The sequence below is a fragment of the Anopheles arabiensis genome, chromosome 2 (genome assembly GCF_016920715.1).
Source record: "Anopheles arabiensis isolate DONGOLA chromosome 2, AaraD3, whole genome shotgun sequence".
Classification (NCBI taxonomy): Eukaryota; Metazoa; Arthropoda; class Insecta; order Diptera; family Culicidae; genus Anopheles; species Anopheles arabiensis.
This window is the reverse complement of record NC_053517.1, coordinates 82,502,647-82,523,143: the sequence shown is the minus strand read 5'-3', so window position 1 is coordinate 82,523,143 and position 20,497 is coordinate 82,502,647. Positions and strand designations below refer to the sequence as shown.

Sequence of the window (20,497 nt, the reverse complement as noted above, 5' to 3'; positions counted from 1 at the left end):
AACCTCCCGACGATGGGTGGTAACCAGGACGGAACAGCGTGGATGGTCGAATTTCCATCGGCGAAACTGAGCAGCGCACGAGAATGGGCGCAATTTTTTTGTAGGTCGTTTATTTTTGCAGGTCGTCGGGTTGTGAGGGGTTACAGGTTGTGAGGGGAGGGTTGTGAGTGAATTTACGATCAAACTTTATTTGCGGCACAACCACCATCACGTACACAGCCGGGAGGGAAAACGGTTTGCTCACTTGGCGTAATGAAGACACCCTTGGGCGGTGGTTTTCCTTCGCTGACGGGATGGTTTTAGGGACACCCCGAAAGGCTTCTCCGATCGATCAGACTTCAGGCCGGAAGCGTAGCTTTGCTGCACACGCTGCTCACCTTGTTTTGCGTGGTTTCGCACGCGACCGGTTGTTGTAGGTTGTTAAAATGTTAATGATCCGTACACACACCGTAAGCCGATTGGAGGTGAACCGGAACCTGGGATCATAATTTAAATGCAGCGCACTGCTGCGTCGTAAAGCATTGGCGGAAAAGAAAGTTAGGCACACCGTTCGGGTGTGTTTGGTAGTAGGGTTTGCTTGCAGTAATACAAAGCGGGAAGTAAACTTCAACTGTAACAGCGTTGCGCCTAAAGTTATTCAATAGATCCTGGTAAATTATGGATTTTAAAGCAGTATTAATAGTTATTCTTTTTAATAGATTGTCGTTTGTATTATTTCTAACAAAGAAGGTGTCGAAAAAAGTCAAAATACTTCAGTGAAAGAACAAAATTGGTCAAAACGATTACCCTTCCCACACTAAATCGAATTGAGCGCCGGAAGGTATGCAGTGTAGTTTTTTTTTATATGATTTTTTGTCGAATAACACGCCATATAACATTGTTTAATCTGCATTGAAATAAAAAGAATAAATTCAACCTCAAAAGTAAGGCAATCATATTTATATTTCACACAAGACAGTTTGATGAAACATACATACATTTAGGCGTATGTTTCGTTTGATGATGAAAAATACATATATTTAGGCGCATGGAAAACTGACAAATGAACGAAACAATATCGTTGAAATTTGTTTTTAACCATTTTGTTTGCTGGTTAGCCTGACCACAGGAGGCGGCCTTTACAGTGCTTATTTTAATGATGAAAAATTGGTTTTTGTACCTATTGTGCCTGGGATAAATTATGGTTAAACCAATATTCTATTTGAACATTTCAATTGCAGTTGTATGACTGACATGTAAATCAAACCACCCAGGCAGTGTTGATAGGCTTATGAATTCCATCTGATGGCAAAAATTATTTTCAATTGTTTTATTTGAATGGAATAAAAATATAAAAATTTTAAGTTATTGCTGGAGCTATATTCTTTCATATGAAGTATAAACTATGACAGTTTTTGACGTTAAAGCGACCTCTAATTATGTATTCTTTTTGAAGCCATTATTTGTAGAACAGAAAAACCCGTTAAAAATCAATATGATTTTGAAAAGTTAAATGAAAAACCCACTGATTTTTTTTTCTTTATAATCGACCAGTGTAGCATATACGGCACACTAATTATGAGGCAAGCGGGCTGAAAAACATTATTGAACAGAGCGCAAGTAAGCATCGCATACTTGCAGCCATAAAATTTAAATTGAATTTCCTATATTTAGAAACACAAGCACTCCGTTTCCGGTATCCTTCTACCAGCCCCATGTCACGATAAAATCCGTTACCATCGTGCGTTAGTTTTAAAATGTCGCTCCCCAACGCCAACACGGAGCGAACCATTCTTCACCCCAAACCCAACTGCAAAACCACCGTCAGTTGCGTCGACAGGTTAGTTAGCGTTTCGATTAGCTCCCGCTGCCGAGGCCGGTGCTCGAGTCAACCGCTTCGCCACCAACCCAATGAAACCGCAACACGCTCGCTATATTTATGCAAATAGTTCCGGCCAGATCGCGCCGGTACTCGCTCATCATCATCGGGCACCAGCCACTGACGCACACGCTGGCGATGAGTTTTAGCACAAAATTTGCCATCTGCCTGAATGCTGCGCGACTCGTTTGCATTTTACCCATGATGGGTATAAAACGCTTGTCGTTCCTGCTTCAACCCGTGTGGGGTGAGGTGGTACATGCACACACACACACACACATGGATTCAACCTGCGTACGGGTGTGCCGGTGTGGTCGCTTGAGCCCGTTAATTGAATATTGTAGAAAGTTAGTTAGCAAGCAAAGGCAAGAGTGCTACGGGATGCTGAGTAGATGAAGCACCGGGCGCGTGCAACGGTTCTGCTCCGCACGAAAAGCTGCTCAGAGGGGCGGGAAAAATATTGTACCACGCGTAAACGAATACACGCCATGTGGCAACCTGCGCTACCGGTGCCGTACAACTCTTTAGCGACAGTTGTATGCGACCAAAGCATATAGGCAGGCGCGTTTTTCCGGTGCGCCTGTTTCGGAACAAGCGTTCAGCGTGTCACCAAACACACGCCGTTCATTCTTCCTTTTTGGTGGTGCAGAGCATGGATTTGATCGTTATTACAATGTTTAAGCTGTAGAATCCTCGTGCTGCTGCTCTCCGACTAGTGCTTGCAGAGACACGTTTGGCATTATGACCAGAGCGGCCAGCTGGGGTTACGGGTGGAACCCGTTTTGCTGTTAATCATGGCTCGTAATTTGTTCGTTGATTACGCATGTACCGGCATGTTTTTAGCCGCACGCGTGCCAAACAGATGGGTGCGGAGGGTTTTTCCAGCGACAGGATTTAGGATGTAGCACACTGTTCGGGCGCTACGCTCGCTGCACGGCACCCGGTAACCAGGTGTTGTACCCGCTCTAGTCACTATTTGATAACCAACAAAGCCTGCCGAGACAAGGGAAGGATAATCATTTTACCATTAATGTGTAGCGATTGGATGGAAAACAGCACGGTGGATAGTTGGAAGCAGAAGAAACGGTAGTTGTTTGAAGTCAAACATGGATGGTTGGGTGGGTTCAGCGTGTCGGCTATTCTGAGAGAGCTTGCTGGACGGGAAGCATTATCGTTCAAAGTTAATGAAAACAAAATAATGTGTGTAACTTTTGTTGATTGGAAAATGTAGCGTTGGAGGGATATCCATATGGTGCTTGAACGGTGTTGCTGAGAGGCTACTGAGAGAGACAATGCAAACATTCAGGCGAAAAATGATTTAAATATTGGGTAACATCAGAGCAAGTACAAAACCGGGTATTTTCAATTTCGAGGTAAAGTTTTCGTTCAAAAGGTTCGGTAAAATGGAAAGTTTTCAATGGAAATTTGTATTCAGCGATGCAGCGATTCGAGTATTTGGAGTGCGCAAACAGTCATAATGTATTTTTATATACAACAGGAAAATAGTGCCATAGTGGGTCAGTCCGTTCCTGCGAAAGCTGAAAACAATATATTTCGAAAATTGGAACATCAACGCACGTTACATAACAGTACAGCAATATGCCAAAGAGCAATTTGTTCATTCCTTTTCTAAAGTTTTCGTTTTTAGGCAATTTTTACAGTGTTTTACAGATAGCAATAACCAATTTTTGAAAAGTTAACTCACTGATTCTTCATGTCGTAAAGAACTTCCATTGGTTGAGTTTCACCCATTTTCATAACAAAGGATATAAATGAACAAGATATCTCTTTGATGACCTTACGATATGCCTGAAAATATGAAGAATTAGATATAATATTACTATAAAATTTAGTCAAAAAATATAAAATAATTAGTCAAAATTGTTTTTTTTATTCAACAAAAAATTAAAAACAATATTTTTAGCACATTTCATAAAACAAGCACAGTATAAAACAACATATCTTTAGTACTTCATTATGCCAAACAATGTAATACGTTTACTATTATTCAATTTAAGATGCGAAAGAGACCCACAAGTACCAAAACCTCTATAATAATACAACAACACCACTAAATGCTACTGTGCGAATCTCCAAAGTGAGATTGCATATGTGCAGGCGGATACATGATTAAATCATAAAAAAGTGCTACTCAAACAGTAAAACGCCCAAAGCTATGCAAAATACGAGATAACATGGTCAAATGCAATAACTTTGAAGAGCTATTAAGCTAATAATAGTACTTTGATAGTTTCCACTCTGTCCGATATACTTGAATTATTTAAAAACCACCTCACTGACACACATACTCTCTTCAATAGATATCAACGAGTGCGAGGAACAGGAACACGGGTGCGACTACTGCCAGAACGCGTTCGGAGGCTACCAGTGCACCTGTCCGGCTGGGTACGAGCTGGCCGACGACGACAAACACTGCCAGGATGTGGACGAATGTGCTGCGAGCGACGACGATGACTCGGGCGAGGGTGGATCAGCGTGTTCGCACGAGTGTCACAACACGGTCGGTTCGTTCGAGTGTCGCTGTCCGGATGCGTTCCATCTGAATAACGATCGGCGCACGTGCGTGCGTGACTTTTGCCAAGATCTGTACGAAAACCCGAACAAAACGCGCTGCTCGCACGAGTGTGTGGACGAGGTGGAAGGCTTCCGGTGCCACTGCCCGGACGGCTACCTGCTGGATGAGGTGGACCAGAAGACGTGCCGCGCGGAGGAGGGTTGCAACAAGCATCAGCGAAGACACTGCGAACCGGGCCGGTGTCTGAGGACGGAAAGCGACTATCGGTGCGAGTGTCCTGAGGGGTATGTGCAGGGTCAGCACAGTTGCCAAGAGCAGGATGAGTGTATGCCGGGGCAGCATGACTGTAGCCACGAGTGTCACAATACGCCCGGGTCGTACAGGTGTGCCTGTCCGGCAGGGTTAACGCTGTCAGCCGATGGGAAGACGTGCGATGACGTGAACGAGTGCGAGCGGGAAACGAACGAGCTGGATGGGGTGTGTGGGGATCTTGAGTGTCGCAACACGTACGGTAGCTACAAGTGCGTGTGTCCCGAGGGTCGGGAGCTCGACGAGTACGGTATCTGCCGGCAGATGGACCTGTGTCGGAAGGATAATGGGGGCTGCTCGCACATCTGCACATTCTACAATCGGGAAACGTACTGCGACTGTCCGGACGATATGGAGCTGGCGGAGGATGGCAAGACGTGCGAAACGACGAACCTGTGCGGTGTGAACAATGGAGGCTGTTCACATACGTGCGATCAGGACAGTGAGACGGTGTGCATGTGTCCGGCTGGCATGGTGCTGGGGGGAGATGGGCGTACCTGTGAGGATGTGAACGAGTGCGAGACGGACAATGGTGGCTGTTCGCAGAGCTGTTTGAACTACGAGGGGGGCTATCGGTGTAGCTGCTACGAAGGGTACGAGCTGGTCGAGTCGGATAGACGCACATGCGTCGATAGGGATGAGTGTGCAAATGCGCGCGGTGGTGGTTGTGATCACAACTGCCACAATACGGCCGGTTCGTACTACTGCACGTGCCACGCAGGGTACAAGCTGGCGGAGAATGCCCGAACCTGTATGGATGTGAACGAGTGCGAGGAAAGGAACGGGAACTGTTCGCACGTGTGTATCAATCTGCTCGGCGGCCATCAGTGTTCGTGTCCGAAGGGCCTGTTTCTGCAGGAGGACGATCGAACGTGCGACTTTGTGGACGAGTGTGAGCTTAACAATGGTGGCTGTTCGCACGGCTGCCACTACGAGTATGGGGTGGTGAGCTGTTCCTGTCCGAAGGGCTTCCAACTCGACTCGGAACATCAGAAAACGTGCGTCGATGTGGATGAGTGTGCGTCGCGGGGCAATGGTGGATGTTCGCATGAGTGTGTGAATAGTCCGGGGTCGTACGAGTGCAGGTGTCCGGATGGGTACGAGCTGCGGCATGATCGTCACGCCTGTCAGGATGTGGACGAGTGTATTGTGGAGAATGGTAACTGTTCGAACATCTGCATCAATCTGCCGGGCGGACATCGGTGTGCGTGTGAGATCGGCTACAGTCTGCAGGATGATCAGCGTACGTGCAGTGATGTGGATGAGTGTAATGACGGTACACACGACTGTTCGCACCACTGCGTGAACGTGCCCGGCGCGTACGAGTGTGAGTGTCCGGCAGGGTTCAAGCTGGGACGGAACCGGTTAAGCTGCGAGGATGTGGATGAGTGTGAAACGCTACCTAACCGGGGTGACTGTGAGCATCGCTGTATTAATACGATCGGGTCGTACCACTGTGGGTGTGAGGATGGCCATCGGTTGGAAGCGAACAATCGCACCTGCTCCGATGTGGACGAGTGCAGCGATGAGCTGAGAACGTGTACGCATGATTGTGTGAATACCAAGGGCGGGTTTGTGTGTTCGTGCCCGTCCGGGTTGCGCTTGGACGTGGATGGCGTGAGCTGTGTGGATGTGGACGAGTGTCGCATCAACAACTTCAACGCGGGTTGTTCGCACATCTGCGAGAACACGCACGGAAGCTTCGAGTGTCAGTGTCCGGAGGGTATGGTGCTCGGGGACGATCAGGCCACGTGCAGTGATGTGGATGAGTGTGCGGTACTGAACGGTGGCTGCAGCCAGCTGTGCGTGAACCGAGACGGTGGCTATCGGTGCGGTTGCCATCCGGGATACACTCTAATGGCGGACGGGAAAGCTTGTGAGGTGTCGAATCCGTGTGCGCTTAGGAATGGCGGCTGTCAGCATTACTGCAGCCTGAAGGGTGGACAGCCGGTGTGCTCGTGCCGGGAAGGGTACACGCTGAACAAAACAAACCAAGCGTCCTGCATCGATCATAATGAGTGCTTGCAGGCAAAGGATCACAACTGTCAGCAGCGGTGCGTGAATTTGGAAGGATCCTATCGGTGCGAGTGTTACGAGGGGTACGAGAGGAACGATCTTGGGCAGTGTATCGACATTAATGAGTGTGCGATCGACAATGGTGGCTGTGGAGCGGGTGCACAGTGTGTCAATACGGCCGGGGGCAGTCGGTGCGCTTGTCCGGTTGGGTTTAAGCTGACGCAGGACCGCAAACACTGTGCCAAGCTGACGGACAACTGCAAACCGTTTGAAGCGCCGAGGAATGCGGAGGTACGATGTACACGATCGCGCCACAAGACGCAGCTGTTCTACCGGTCGAAGTGTATCGTGACGTGCAAGAAGGGTTTCAAGCTGCATGGACCGTCCGTGCGGCATTGCAACGGAACGGGCGAGTGGGACGAAGGGGAGTCTATTTGTGTTCGTAAGTAGTCACACGTTCGATAGGTCATCCAAAAGTTACGTAACGTTCTTAAGAGGAAGAGATAGTACCGTTTAGCGTTATTGATTTGTTCTACACCAGTTTGCAGGACTGGTATTTGTCAGGGATAAGATTCAGAACAGGTATGGGTTCAGAACCTTTTCTAGGGCTATTCTAGGTATGGGAAAAGGATCAAACCGAGAACCACTACGCATTCGGGATCGATTCAGAATCTATCAGTTTCAGAATCAGAGTTTGATATTATTTTCAGGACCGGAATAGGTTTCGAATGTTTGACAGGGTCGTTGTAGGATCGAGACAATTGTGAAGGCAGTTCTTAACCTGTTATAATGGGTTTAGGACGAGTTTCTAGAGCGCTATAGGTTCAGCACCTGTTCCAGAATTAGTATGTTTCATGGATAGATTTGAGAACTGGTATGCTTCAATGAGCAGTCGCAGGACCAGTTTCAGGCCCGTTTTGAGTTCAAAATGAGTTGCAGAATTGTCATGGTCTTGAAATCAGTTCCTGAACTAGTATGAAGATGAGTTTAGTTACAGGACGGATAAAGGCTCAAGATAAGTTCTCAAACTATTATGAGCCAATGACCTGGTCAATGACCGATATGCAGACAGTATGAGTTCCAGTACCGATTTGGAATAAGGGTCAGCTCTAAGATCAATATGAATTCAGTGTTAGTTCCAGGACCAGTACGGGCATATAATCAATTCCACTAGCAATATAAGGTCACAATAATTTCCAGGACCGGTATGGTATCAGGATTAGTTCCAGGATAGTTATGAATTCGGGATCAGTTCTATGTTCTGTATGTATCAGGGATGAGTTTCTGCACCACTCATGATCTATCTTTAAACCAGCATGAGTTCAGCATAAGTTTCAATACCGGCATGGAATCAGGATCAGTTCCAAGATGAGTAATGGGTTACCATCAGTCACAGTATCAGTTTGATATCGGGACCAGGACCTTTGATATCAGTTCCAGAACAGTTCAAGAATCAGTATGTGTTTGAGATGAACTCCAGGATTGGTATAGGTTCGGGACTAGTTCCAGGACCGTGATGATATTAACCGCAAAGGCTTCCATTGTTATATTTTGTCGCTGTTAAGGAATAGAAAGGGTCTGTTATTGGGCGTTACGTAATTAATGGTTGATCCCTTACATAGAATGTTTGCTTTAATTGCATATTTTTTGTTCGTCTCACACCAGCGCTCGCCTGTCCACGCTTGAGCCGACCGGAAAATGGAGTCATCCTGCCGGTTGCCTGCACGGCGGGCAAGATCTTTGCCAGCGAACGCTGCGTGCTGCACTGTAAGCCTGGTTTTAAGCCAGCTGCAAGGCGTACTGCTGTCTGCAGTCTGGCGCAAACCTGGGTACCGGGAGACAATCTGGCCTGTGTACCGCTGGACTCTCCAGTAGTGCCATCTAAACAGCTAACAACGACGACACCGACAACTGTAGCACCGGTTGCAATCAAACCGTTCATCCAGTGTCCGCCGGACGTGCACGAGGTACTACCGCTCGGGCAGTACACGATGAAGGTGCGCATGGAGCGGCCGACGACGAATGTCGACTGGCACAAGTACGTCGACTCGCATCCACCGTGGGGCAAGCAGCTGGAGGTGGAGCTGCCGGCCGGTGAAACCATCGTCACCTTCCGTGCCCGCAGCCCGACGGGCAATGTGAACGATGTGTGCCGTGTGGTGATTAAAATAAGAGGTGAGTTTCAGGAGAAAGTGAGATTATGTTGGAGCTTTTTGAATGCTAATTTTCATTGCAGAAAGGAAACCTCCTACCGTCGTGCACTGTCCCGAGTCGTTCGAGGTGCAGCTAGAGCGAGGCGAACCGTCCCGCTCAGTGTTCTGGACGGAGCCCAAGTTTGAGTCGCAATCGGAGATCAAGCAGCTCTACAAGTCCAACACACCGGGCCAACCGTTGAGTGTGGGATCGCACTATGTCAACTACATCGCCACCGATGCCGATGGGTTAAGTGCCAACTGTAACTTCCGCGTCGTTGTTAAGGGTAAGCTGTGCGGTTTGTAGCATCCACGCGAGCGCCTCTAACGCTTTTCATTTGCAGCCGCTCCGGTGGAGGCACCGGAACCGCGGCGTCCCCTTGGTGCAGGACGGCCGGCGGAAATGAGCCGGCTGGAAAACCACGAATCGTACCTCATTTGTCCGGGCAAACCGCCCGTCAGGCTGGACGGCAACAACTATCCCGTAAGTAGTAGACTGCACATTGTATTACACACGATTTGGCACCGACTGCCGCCCATCGCTTCGGTCGATAAGACGAGCGCGTACTTGCCACTTGCTACACCTGCACCACCATCTTCACCACCCCATACACGAATGCTACCACTATCATCCCATTATCATCGTCAACAACCACCACCACCACCAACACCGCAGCCAAAGGCACAGCTGAAACCGAGCGGGCTGCTGCCAGTAGGCTCGCATCGGTCGTATCATAACAATCATCACTATCGCCACGAACATCAGCACCATTACCACGGTCGCAACCGCACCGGCCAGGGGGCACCCGGTGCGACCGCGCTCATAACGCCACTAATGGGTCAAGGTAATCATTCATCTGCCGCGGGACCGACCGGGACCACCTTCGCCAACCGTACCGCCAACGGTTACGGCCGGTTGCTCTTACGGAACGATTACCGCGCAGCAACCATGCCGGTGGTGGCTTCCTCGAGTCGACTTCCTTGGCAACGGTCCGCAACAAACGCTAATACCACCCTCACCACCACCACCACCACCACTGCCGCTGCTACTTACAAACGTACCAACACCACCGCCCACTACCATCGACCGCTTGTTCGCATGGACCATCGCAATAGCAAACCGAACCAGCCAGTACATCGATCGCGCCTAATACACATCCTCGACCATCATCGATCAACGGTGGCGTGCTCCTGCTGGGAAGAGCTCGACTGTGAGGAGGAAACGCCCGCGGGCACCAGTTCGCACAGCAGCGTGAGCGATTCCGGCGGTGTTGAATATTTTATCGACATCTTCCATTGGGTCAGGGAACATCGGCCACTGTCACAGCAGCAGCAGCAGTCACTTAGCTTAGGACGACAGCGAGTTCTTGGTAGCATCACGGCGGGCCAGCACCAGCAAACACAACCTCATCGTAGCCGGCGTGCCCAGCGGCATAGCAATTATTAAATTATTCCATACGGTTAGGGCCATTATTCGCTATACTGAAGCAGCACCCGCACGTGAAGGTGGATGTGTGGAGAGATTGAGGTTGATGGACGAGACCTTTCCGTGATTCTTATGCCCGTTTCCTCCACAAAAACTGTGTGGGAAGGCGGTGCCGGCCTACATTTGGCTTTGACATTCTTCATCCGGTGCGCTGGTTTGTTTCGGGTGCTTGTTTTTCGACTGTATCGTATCACGTTTTTATTGGACATATTTGTGTCTATTTATGGCCAAAGGTCAGCAGATGCTAGAGGTTGAGTAGATATTCTTGGAAGGTTAAAAGAAGCAAACGTATCCATTAAGAAAGCCATTAATAAGATAGTTGTCTAGTGAGCGGTACATTCAAGATGGATTTGTTGTACAGATTGCATACTTTTTGGCGCGTACAGCTGACAATAAGCTCACAAAAAGGGTGCTTTAATTCACTGCTAGGCATATACGAGTGTGCATTCTGTTGCAATAATCAGATTGTTTGGAATGTTTAGAGAATGATTTAGTTTATTGAATAATGTGGTCGAAAGTATTGCAGATACAATGCACAGATATAGGTAATTGAGTGTAACAAAAGTGTTATTCATATTGAACTGACTGTTTCGGAATTCTGACTTCCTATTAGCTGGTGAACACGATAAAACACTCTCGACCGCGAATGCTTGACTGCTTGAGGTGAAATTAATTTATTAGTAACTCATTCTGTAAATATAGCTCACGTATCATTGAAACCCTCTCGCGTGTGTGTGTGTAGGATTCCACTCTTAGCGTTAAATTGTTTAACAGCACTAATTCTCATATTTCAACCATCCAGCACGAGCATAAGCAAATAGATGAAATAATTATTGTACAGCTGTGCAGAGTAAAAAAAGCTTCCATCGTGCCGTGCAGCTGTTGCGTGGCTCGATAGCATTGACAAGCCTGTTGTGAACGATGTGAGCGCACATCATTGTTTCGAATGAATAGCGCAGAGTATGCAATGTTCTGTAATTCTCATCAACGCGAAATTGGCCGACATCGGATTTCCATTAAGTGCCCACGGGTACCGATGAGCCCCTAGGACAATGAAGTTATTGTATAGGCTTTGATAGCAGCATCGAGGTCGCTTTCACTACCTCGAAATCGATTGGTTGAGAGCGATGGTTCTGAAATTTATTGCAAAATTGCCTTTACGGAGATGTTTCAATTCAGTGTGAACCTTGCTTCCGACACATTGTGACCTCTGGTGTAGCAATCATTTTTGTTGTTAAATTTTTGTGACGTTCTTTAGAATTATAAACGTTGGCAAAAACATTGCGCACACAATCGCGCCGACAACTTAAATTAAAAAAAAAATCTCACAAAAAAGTGTGTACGCCTAAATGTATTCCATCGTACGGGGAACGTTTTGTTGTGCCGATTGCATACTTTTCGTCATCCAACCGTATCACTTTCGCCTTAAAGTATGCAATTTCCGTCGCAACATTCTACGCCTTCTGGAAGACCATTTTTAATAGCTTGTTTGGCGCTCCGATTGATGCTTTCTTGACGCGTGCACGCTTTGCCCAGTAGCTTGCACACGACAATCATTCACTCGCCTTCGTCAAAGAAAAATGCACACTGAAAGGAATGCACAATGTACGCCCCCATTGTCCCACCGTGGGACGTTCGTTCGCCATAGGACGGGACACAATCGCTTTGACGGCACAAAAGCTATGCAGCGTATGAAATTCTTTCCATTTCTCAGCCATTCCGCACACACGCCATGTTTTCCGTACCATTCCAAGGCTTCAAAGTAGTCCGTGGACGCATCGTTTCGCCGTGGAACCGCTTTGTCGTAGTGGTACCGATTCGCAGCAGTTCGTCAAAGATATGCTCGAGTCAAGCGGGCTTCACACACGCTTCGGTCACTTTGCATTTGGTATGGGATGATGTAGAAGCGCGCGCGCGTGTGTGTGTATATGTTTTTTGTCCCCAGTTTTTTGTGTGTTGCTCCTTCCCGATTGAACGGTTGCCGGGTGATGGTGATGGCTCACATTCCAATGGTTCCTTTGACCGATCTGCTTCTTGTGTGTTTGCTACTTCCGGTTTGCACATGGCGTAAACTCATATTTGGCACACTGGACATCAAACGAACGGGTGTGGTTCGCTGCATTACGAGTTGTGTTGGTGATGGAACGTTTTTTACAGTCTCCGTCCCTTTCCATTGACAGCACATTGTCCACAAGGCGGGCAGATCATTCCGATCGCTTGCTGCACGCCGGTAGCATTTTTCTGAAACCTATTTATAGCTTGGTGCTGACAAGAGGAGATAGAGAGCGGCTGTAGGTTTGTGTGAGCCGTTTTTCGTTGCTCTGAACAGTCTACAAACACACAAAAAAAATATCCTGCCATGTATTCATCACCATCTCGTAAGGACTCTCCGGCCTGGATCCGCAGGTCCTTCATCACATGGGTGTGTCTGATTGTATTCATATCACACTTTTCGTACGCAGAAAAAGCTCGATTTCCGTCTCTAGGCGATGAGGCATTTTATTTTTTCCCCGATTTTTTGTTGTTGTTGCTCTCGTCGTGTGTGCAGGAAAAAGGAATGAAAAGTTTCACTGAAATGAATGACTATCGCAATCTTGTGTACCTTTGCCTGCGATGAAAGGCAAAACATCGTTTGGGAAGGATTGCCATTCGAGGGTGAGCTTGACACATCCAAACCCAATTCTTCAGAAGCTTCTGTTTGTGCTCCCGTTTGACACTCTATGCAATCGACAGGGAGCATCCACCTAGGGGGAAAAACCGGGATTATCTGAGGTTTTTGTATACTAGTGGTCAGCCAGTTACGAAGGCACGGGGCGGCTAGCAGCGAAAACACTCACAGGGGTGAAAGGAAAATAATAACTCACTCACAGCAGGATTTGCCCCGAACGGCGCACCGATTTACGTTTACGAAGGGGATTTTAAAATGGACAATATATTATTCTGTCGGCATGCGAGCTTAGCTGCCCTGTTTAGCGAGGGCTTGCGAGTGGCTTTCACTCCAAATGCTATAAATATTTCAAACCTGCTCTAAGCTCACGGGAAGGTTTTCACCGTCCTATCGATAGATCGTTCGACCATTCCTAACAAAGCCTGGTATCTGTTTCGCTCTACAAACAGCATTGTTCATCAAAGGATACTGAAAGACAAATTTGTTTGAAAAAAAAAGGGTTCCTATGTTCCTATCCTGCTTCACATTTTCCTCTGCTTGATAATGATAACAGAGCAACGGGACCGGTTTGCATACCTTTTGATCAGTTGATGATGCATGTTCCTTGTTTGTAGATGGGAGAAAAAAAAAACTTTCCCAGAAGCCCCACCGTCTCTACAACAATCACAGGCACGATACTGTAACCCGTGCCGAACTTGAAAACTCTTCCCGGAAGGATATTTTGACGAGCAAAATTCACTTAACCTGAAGCATCCGGCCCTTGCTTAGCTCGCTGTGTACCTTCACTCCAAAGATCAATAAAAAATACATGAGCATGAGAAGTAGTTTCCCACAATAGACTCTTTCTGCCTGCCTGCCTGTCTGTAGCCTAATACGCAATATACCGATCAAGCCACTAAATGGCTTTAAATGGATGTTTCGTTTTTAGGAAGTGCTTTAAATGATTTAACTGCACCCGGAAGCATCCAGTTTTTGTTCGCCTGCTCATGCTTTAATATCGATGAGCCTTGTAAAAGCCCCCCGTGGCCGCACCCGGTTCGGCGTGCTGTGACTATGCAAAATATGGCTCACTTTTAGCAAACGTCATCCACCGCTTCCAGCACCGGACATCATTTCGTGTGGGGGAAATGCTGAAATGCTTCACCGAATGGGATCATAATTTAATCGATCCAATAGCGAACGTATCCGGTTTCCATCTGTCAGTGGCATAACGCACAGCAGGGTGGTCCCGAGTTGGCGTTTGGTATTGATTATTATGGCCGTAATTAATTCCAAAACATAAACAATTATACAGTCCAACCCCCCCCCCCCTAACGCGCGTCATCACCATCATCAATCTGTTTATAGCGACAACATAACATGGGTGGGTTGGAGTACTGTTTGGACGTGCAGTTCGGCACGTCACATGTGCATTATACGGTGATTAGCGGTAGCATTAGCAATGGACGTTTCGCAATGTGGGTGACGATGAGCTGGGTGAGCTGGGTGGATTTGTGTCCAGCTTCATGGTGCGCCAGTTTCTAATAGGATAGGGAATTTGGGGAGGTGTGGAGAGCACACGAGCTTTTCAGTTTTATATTTGATCTGTTTCCTACTTTACGATGCAAAACCATCAGTAAGAAGGAGCGCCTAAATGTATGTAAAAATCGATGAAACTGATCCACCGGTATAGTCCCTAAAGCAAACAATGGGGGCCTTCACGATTCTAGTTAGTTTTTTGTATGGAGTTTGACAGTTGGAGACTGAAATCATGTAAACAATCCATACAAAACCACACAAAAAACTAGCCTGCGATTTTCAGTCTAGAAAATTTTAGCCTAAAAGCTAGAATTAAATTCGAGTACCTGCTCGAAAACACGGTGTTGTTTACATTTATTCCAAGGTGCATTAAAGAGATCAGGTGGTGGAATCTGGAATCAAAGTGTATATAGTCCAGGTGGTCTCATAGCATTTGTTCATAACCAATTTTGAACATCACTTTTTGGCAGAACGGGTGAACACTTTTTCTCAAACGAGCTTTCTGGAGGCTTGACGAATACTCAAAACACCCTTGCAATCTTCATTCAGAAGCAGAAGCGATTAAAATCAGCTTCTAAATTCATACACCTTGGGATAAGCGCACCTGTATGTTATACCCACTTAGATAGCAGCTCGAAAACTGCTATACAATGGAAATAGCTGACTGGCTGAAATTTCAGCCTACGAGCTTCAAACGGAAAGGGCCCCAACATTGTGCTTGTTAGCGGAAATATTCATGATAGTTTAGTATTGCTCACATCCACATCGTAAATATCGTTTAATACTGTGTTAAACCTTTTCTGACCAGACACTTGTGCTTTTGAAGAATAATTCGATCGTACATAAGCTAACTTGATTGAGCAAGCAACGAAGCAGACATATTAACCATCTGTCAACACTAGCCAATCTTACGTGGCCTACCCCAAGGGCTGTGTAGGAACGAGGTCCCGTAATGTAGAACAATTTGCCATTTGACATCTGAAAGCCCTTTTTGATTCAAATTTTAAATGTGATTATAACAATGAATCGATCCGATCAGCACAAGAAGATTGTTAATTTGTTCATGAATTTTAGAAGAAATGTATGTACAGTCAGTAAAAACGTATTCGTCTAGCTGAATATTTTGCAGAAAAAGGCGAATTATGGCCGCAATAGGCATGGGGTGTTAAAAGTAATGATGAGGTTTGATGAAGGGACTATCTATACACAAGTACTGCTAAAAATAAGCATTGAAATAGTGCAATAACAACTAAAATATTTAAAACACTAAAAAAGGCGTCTGAATGTCGCACAAAAAGTATTCGTCTATCAGGTTTGAGGCGTAATATGCTTTAGACAACAAAGGTTATGGAATAAAAAAGTGTCCTGATGTTGTTTTTTATTGCATTTATGACTATTATTGACAACTTGATCTACGCCATAACTCATTTGAACCTCAAAAAGGGCATATTTTGACCCACTCATCCTACAAGACTTGTTCCAATTATTCTCTGGTAGAAAGATAGATTGCATTTCCTGTTCACGTGGGCAAGTTCCATTGACAAGTTGGCAACTTATATCATATTTAGAGTCTACTAAATCATTTCCATTAGTTTGGTTTCAGCTGGTTTGGTGTTTCGGGCAAATGACAATGCTCTGTATGTTCTCCAGCTCGACCGGTCTTGAAACATGTAGTACTTCTTAAGTAAAATTTCTCAGAACTGAGACTCAAAGTAGTTAAAAACTGCAAGAATATGTTTCCTAATCTCTTTTTCCATAAATTTGAATCATTTTTCTAGTTCATCTTTCCTCACTGAGCCCTAGTATCGTGACACCATGGTGCCACCGTTACACGAAATGTTGATGCTGCATCTTAATAGACTGGTTTCGCTACAGTAGACGGTGGCCGTATGACCTTGGCGATTTAAGTTTTAATATGTTAGTAGAGCCTAATTTGAAATAAATTCCTGAATTATTTGATGCACCTTAACAGATTTGGCCACTTTCTGTGTATGGTATTATTCAAACAAAATATGTTTGTAACAACTCACTCATTCAAGCTATTACATGACCAGCTACGATGAAATGCAGCATGACCCATCAACCAAATGTGACCCGTCTCTTTTTCTTATCTTATTGGCCATCATAAAATGCACTGATTCCTAGGTAATATTTGATTTTTTGGACATTAAACCGCTTCTTTCGTTAGATTAACCGTCAAGGATGGCTGCTCACATGGCAGTTTGTCACACAATTAGTGTCAGAAAAATGGCGAAACTCTGATCAAATCAAGGAATGAGGCCTCCCACACATTTTGTAACTTTCAAAAATGGGTAGGATAGGTTATGCATAAGTTAAAGATACGATTTGCGCCTTCATGCTCCAATCATTTAACTCCTCCGCCTTTAGTGCCTATCTGACCGCTTGAAGTGCAAATAAAACATCAAAAATGCATTATTTTAGAAGGAAGTCACCAGCAGATTGATAATAATACATTTAATTCACGTCTACGTAGTGTTTGTCCAGCGTAAATAATTAAAAAGCTAGATGGACGAATACTTTTTGCGCGCCCATCAAACGACTTTTTTTTTATTTTTATGTATTTTGGTTGCTTTTTGCTTGTTTTTAGCAAAACGTGTGCATTACCGATTCCTTTATCAAACCTCATCATTACTTTTATCGCCCCGTACATATTGCGGCCATATCAATGTACCTCTAGTTGTGTGAATTATTTGGGGGTTTAATGATTTTTCAAGGTCTTTCTGCTGTTAAATGGCATCCAAGATGACTTAACCAATTTTGGCTGATATTTGACCTCGTTCCTACACAAACCTTGGTTTGATGGATCAGATTTACATCACTTGGTATGGGGTATGAAAGAGTGAATAGAAGAGTTCCAGCTAATGTGAAAAGGGGGAAAAGAAGAGTAGCCTTCAACCAACCAGTTCAGTAATGTGCAATTAAAACTGAAGCCAATCGTTAGTTGAAGAATTTTGGCCCTCGGGTTGCGATTATTAGGCGGTTTTGCAGCAGTTGTAATTTCGTTTAATTTTTATTTTTTGAATATTTAAAAATATTTAATGAAATAAAAGTGTAAAAGTGAAATAAAGCTGAGTGTAGCATAAGCAGTTTTAGCACACTGTTTGTAGCTGTCATCAAAAGAGTGCTGGAATAGTGATGAATGCATGTAATTTATGTACAGCACAGCAGGAATTCTATCACACCATTAAACAATAACACACCACTCTCACCAGCAAATAATTCTGATAAAAACCGGATGCATTTGTCTAAAACGTCCAGCTAATCTATGCTCTATTGGTAATTGCGTAAACGTACGGATCCTGTTTCAATCCACTGCGGAAATTCACAGCTATCGTTCGTATCCAGATTGGTATGTTCGTAAGCACAGCTCCGAATGGCCTCGGTATGCCGGCTGACCGTTTATATAAAAACAGTGCCACCCATATCGGAAAAGGGTAGCATTATCATCAATTATGAACAATTGGAATCAATCCCGCGCGCGATTGCCACCGGGCGATGATAAATGGGGCCCTACGATCATTATAATTTACCGTGCAACACCTTTACTTCCTTCCGCTGCACTGCAAACTGCACTACCACTGCAGCAATAGCAATTGAAGCGATAATAAAGCGGTGTGTGTAACGGTTGTCCTCTGCTGAAAATTACACACACCCCGTTGAGATTTAAATCCCTTCGCAACAATTTCACTCGGTTGGTGCGGGCGCGGCACGACCTGCTGGCGTCGCCGAGGAGGAGAAGAAAATTAATTAAAAACACATGCGTTTGTGCCGAAGGGGAAAAGAAAATCTCTTCCGGGAAATCATCTCACTACACAGCAGCAGCCACAGCGTTTTGCATGGGAAATTATCACGCGACCATCTGAGCTCGCTCGCTGTGTGGGTTTTTTGGTCGCTGTTGGAGAGCGACACTCGGCACTGCTGTGCAGAATGCTGTGCTGTGGTCTTTTGGGGCTTTGCGGTTATTAGATGCGAATGACAGCAACAGCAAAAACCGAAACCCCTTATCGGGAAAAGTGCCTCAACAGCAATGGCAGAAAGGGGTAAAAAATGGCAGAGAGCTCACGTGCCGATAAATTGTATCGTGCGTTACGGCTGCATACAATTTAATGGCACAATCAATCAATTTTCCGGCTTCAATTCCCATTGTCAGCATCGATTCGTGTGCATCCATTTGTTAGCTGGAACTGGTACGAGGACATATAACGGTGCACACACACTCACGCAAACAGCGCAAAGCTGCAGGACACACGGTGACAATGTGACATTTTCCGATCGACATCGAAACAGTTAGCGATCAGCAGCAGCAGCGTTTGGTTGCGCTGGCCACCACGTTTTTCCCAACCTGCGTCCAACTGTCGTTTTATTTTTTTGGTTTGTGCGCTTCGTTGGCCGCTCCCTCTATTGTTGCGTAAATGGGGATTTTATCCGAACGGCTCATTTGTTTCACTTTTGCAGCGTCATCAACATCACCATCATCATCGACAACAACAGCTGCTGGAGCGACAGTGGCACCAGCAATCGCAACATATCGAATACCACAGCCACCAGCCGCTGCTTCATCATCAGCACCGTCAGCACGCACACCATCAGGGGGGTCGCCATGAACAGGACCCTCAGCAGAATCGACAACAGCAGCAGCAGCAGCAGCAGCAGCAGCAGCAGCAGCAGCAGTACGACCATCGATTGTCCCGGAACCAGTGGCGTTCGTCGTTCGTCGAGTCGGTCGAGCCGGGGCTGTCCGCCACGCAGCACAGATTGAATCAAATCTCACCGCCAAAGCCGGTAGGCGAGCGATGGCAACGTTCACGCGGCTTTGCTGTCGTTTGTTGCTGTTTTCATGTGTGGCGTTTTGCTTTACTTTTGTGTGGCTGTGTGTTTTTAAAACTTTTTCTTTTTTTTTTAATTTGCAATTTGTTTGTTTGTCTGTCGTTTCGCTCTGCTTTGACTCGTTTGTCTTTTGGTTTTTTTTCTGCTTGCACTTCTCTTCTTTTGTTGGGAACTTTTGTGTTATGATTATTTGGCTGTTTTTTTGTTGTTGTTTTGCTCACCACCACTCTTCTCGTTGCGTACGCTGATAAGCTGGAATAGATGTTTTTGCTGTTGTCCTTAACTTGTTGTGTTGCTGTTGCTTTTTGGTGTGTTGTTTTTCGGTTGAACTGTGTTAGTTTTGCATTGTTTGACGGTTGATTTGCACTCGAGTTGAAGCGTTCCTCTATCTTTTTGTTGTTTTTTTATTGTATCGTATTTTTGATATTTTCTATTTCTTTTGATTTTACAAACAAGGGGCGTATTTGCTTTTATTCCTATCAATTGTCAGAGTTATTTTAGAGTTTTGTTCTTTGTTGTATTTTGAACCTATTTTTTCACAAGTTACCATTGTTTACAAATTGCTTGCAAACCTTATTTTTGTTCAAAAATCGGTTGTTACATTCAACATAGCTACAATTGAAAAATATTGCTCAATAGCTTACATTCCTTGCTACGAAGCCTATTGTTATGCAGCAACTACTTAACTTACAGCTGTCAGACAGACTGCATTTTCCATGTTTGTTTTGCACATTTTTTTTTCAAATACGCCTGAATGTATGCAATGTGTAAGTCAAAACAGTCTTTAAAGGGCTTTTAAAGACTATTTGAAATATTAAAAAACACGTTCGTCAATGTTTAATTGTTTGAGTAGAATGCTGGGTATTGAGTTTTAAAACAGATAGTCATAAGTATTTCAAAAAGTAAACAAAGTCTAGAAAATATTTTGTTCATTTTGTTCCGGACTTATTTAAAAAATATTACACCAATAAGTTCTTCTTCAAACTGCTCCACTGCCTGTAACGATTATTTATGCATAAGCAATCATTTTACCCAGAAACGCGGCGATCGTTGGCTCACGGGCAAA

General features: G+C 45.4%; 1 protein-coding gene across 1 annotated transcript in view; it reads left to right on the top strand.

Moving 5' to 3' along the window:
• Positions 1–20,497, top strand: part of LOC120893399 (fibrillin-2-like) — a 99,820-nt gene that overhangs the window by 70,461 nt on the left and 8,862 nt on the right. The window contains exons 8-11 of the mRNA XM_040295244.1: positions 4,180–7,161; positions 8,385–8,894; positions 8,956–9,198; positions 9,256–9,395. Coding sequence (XP_040151178.1) covers positions 4,180–7,161; positions 8,385–8,894; positions 8,956–9,198; positions 9,256–9,395 — 3,875 coding nt within the window. The remainder of the gene's footprint in view (positions 1–4,179; positions 7,162–8,384; positions 8,895–8,955; positions 9,199–9,255; positions 9,396–20,497) is intronic.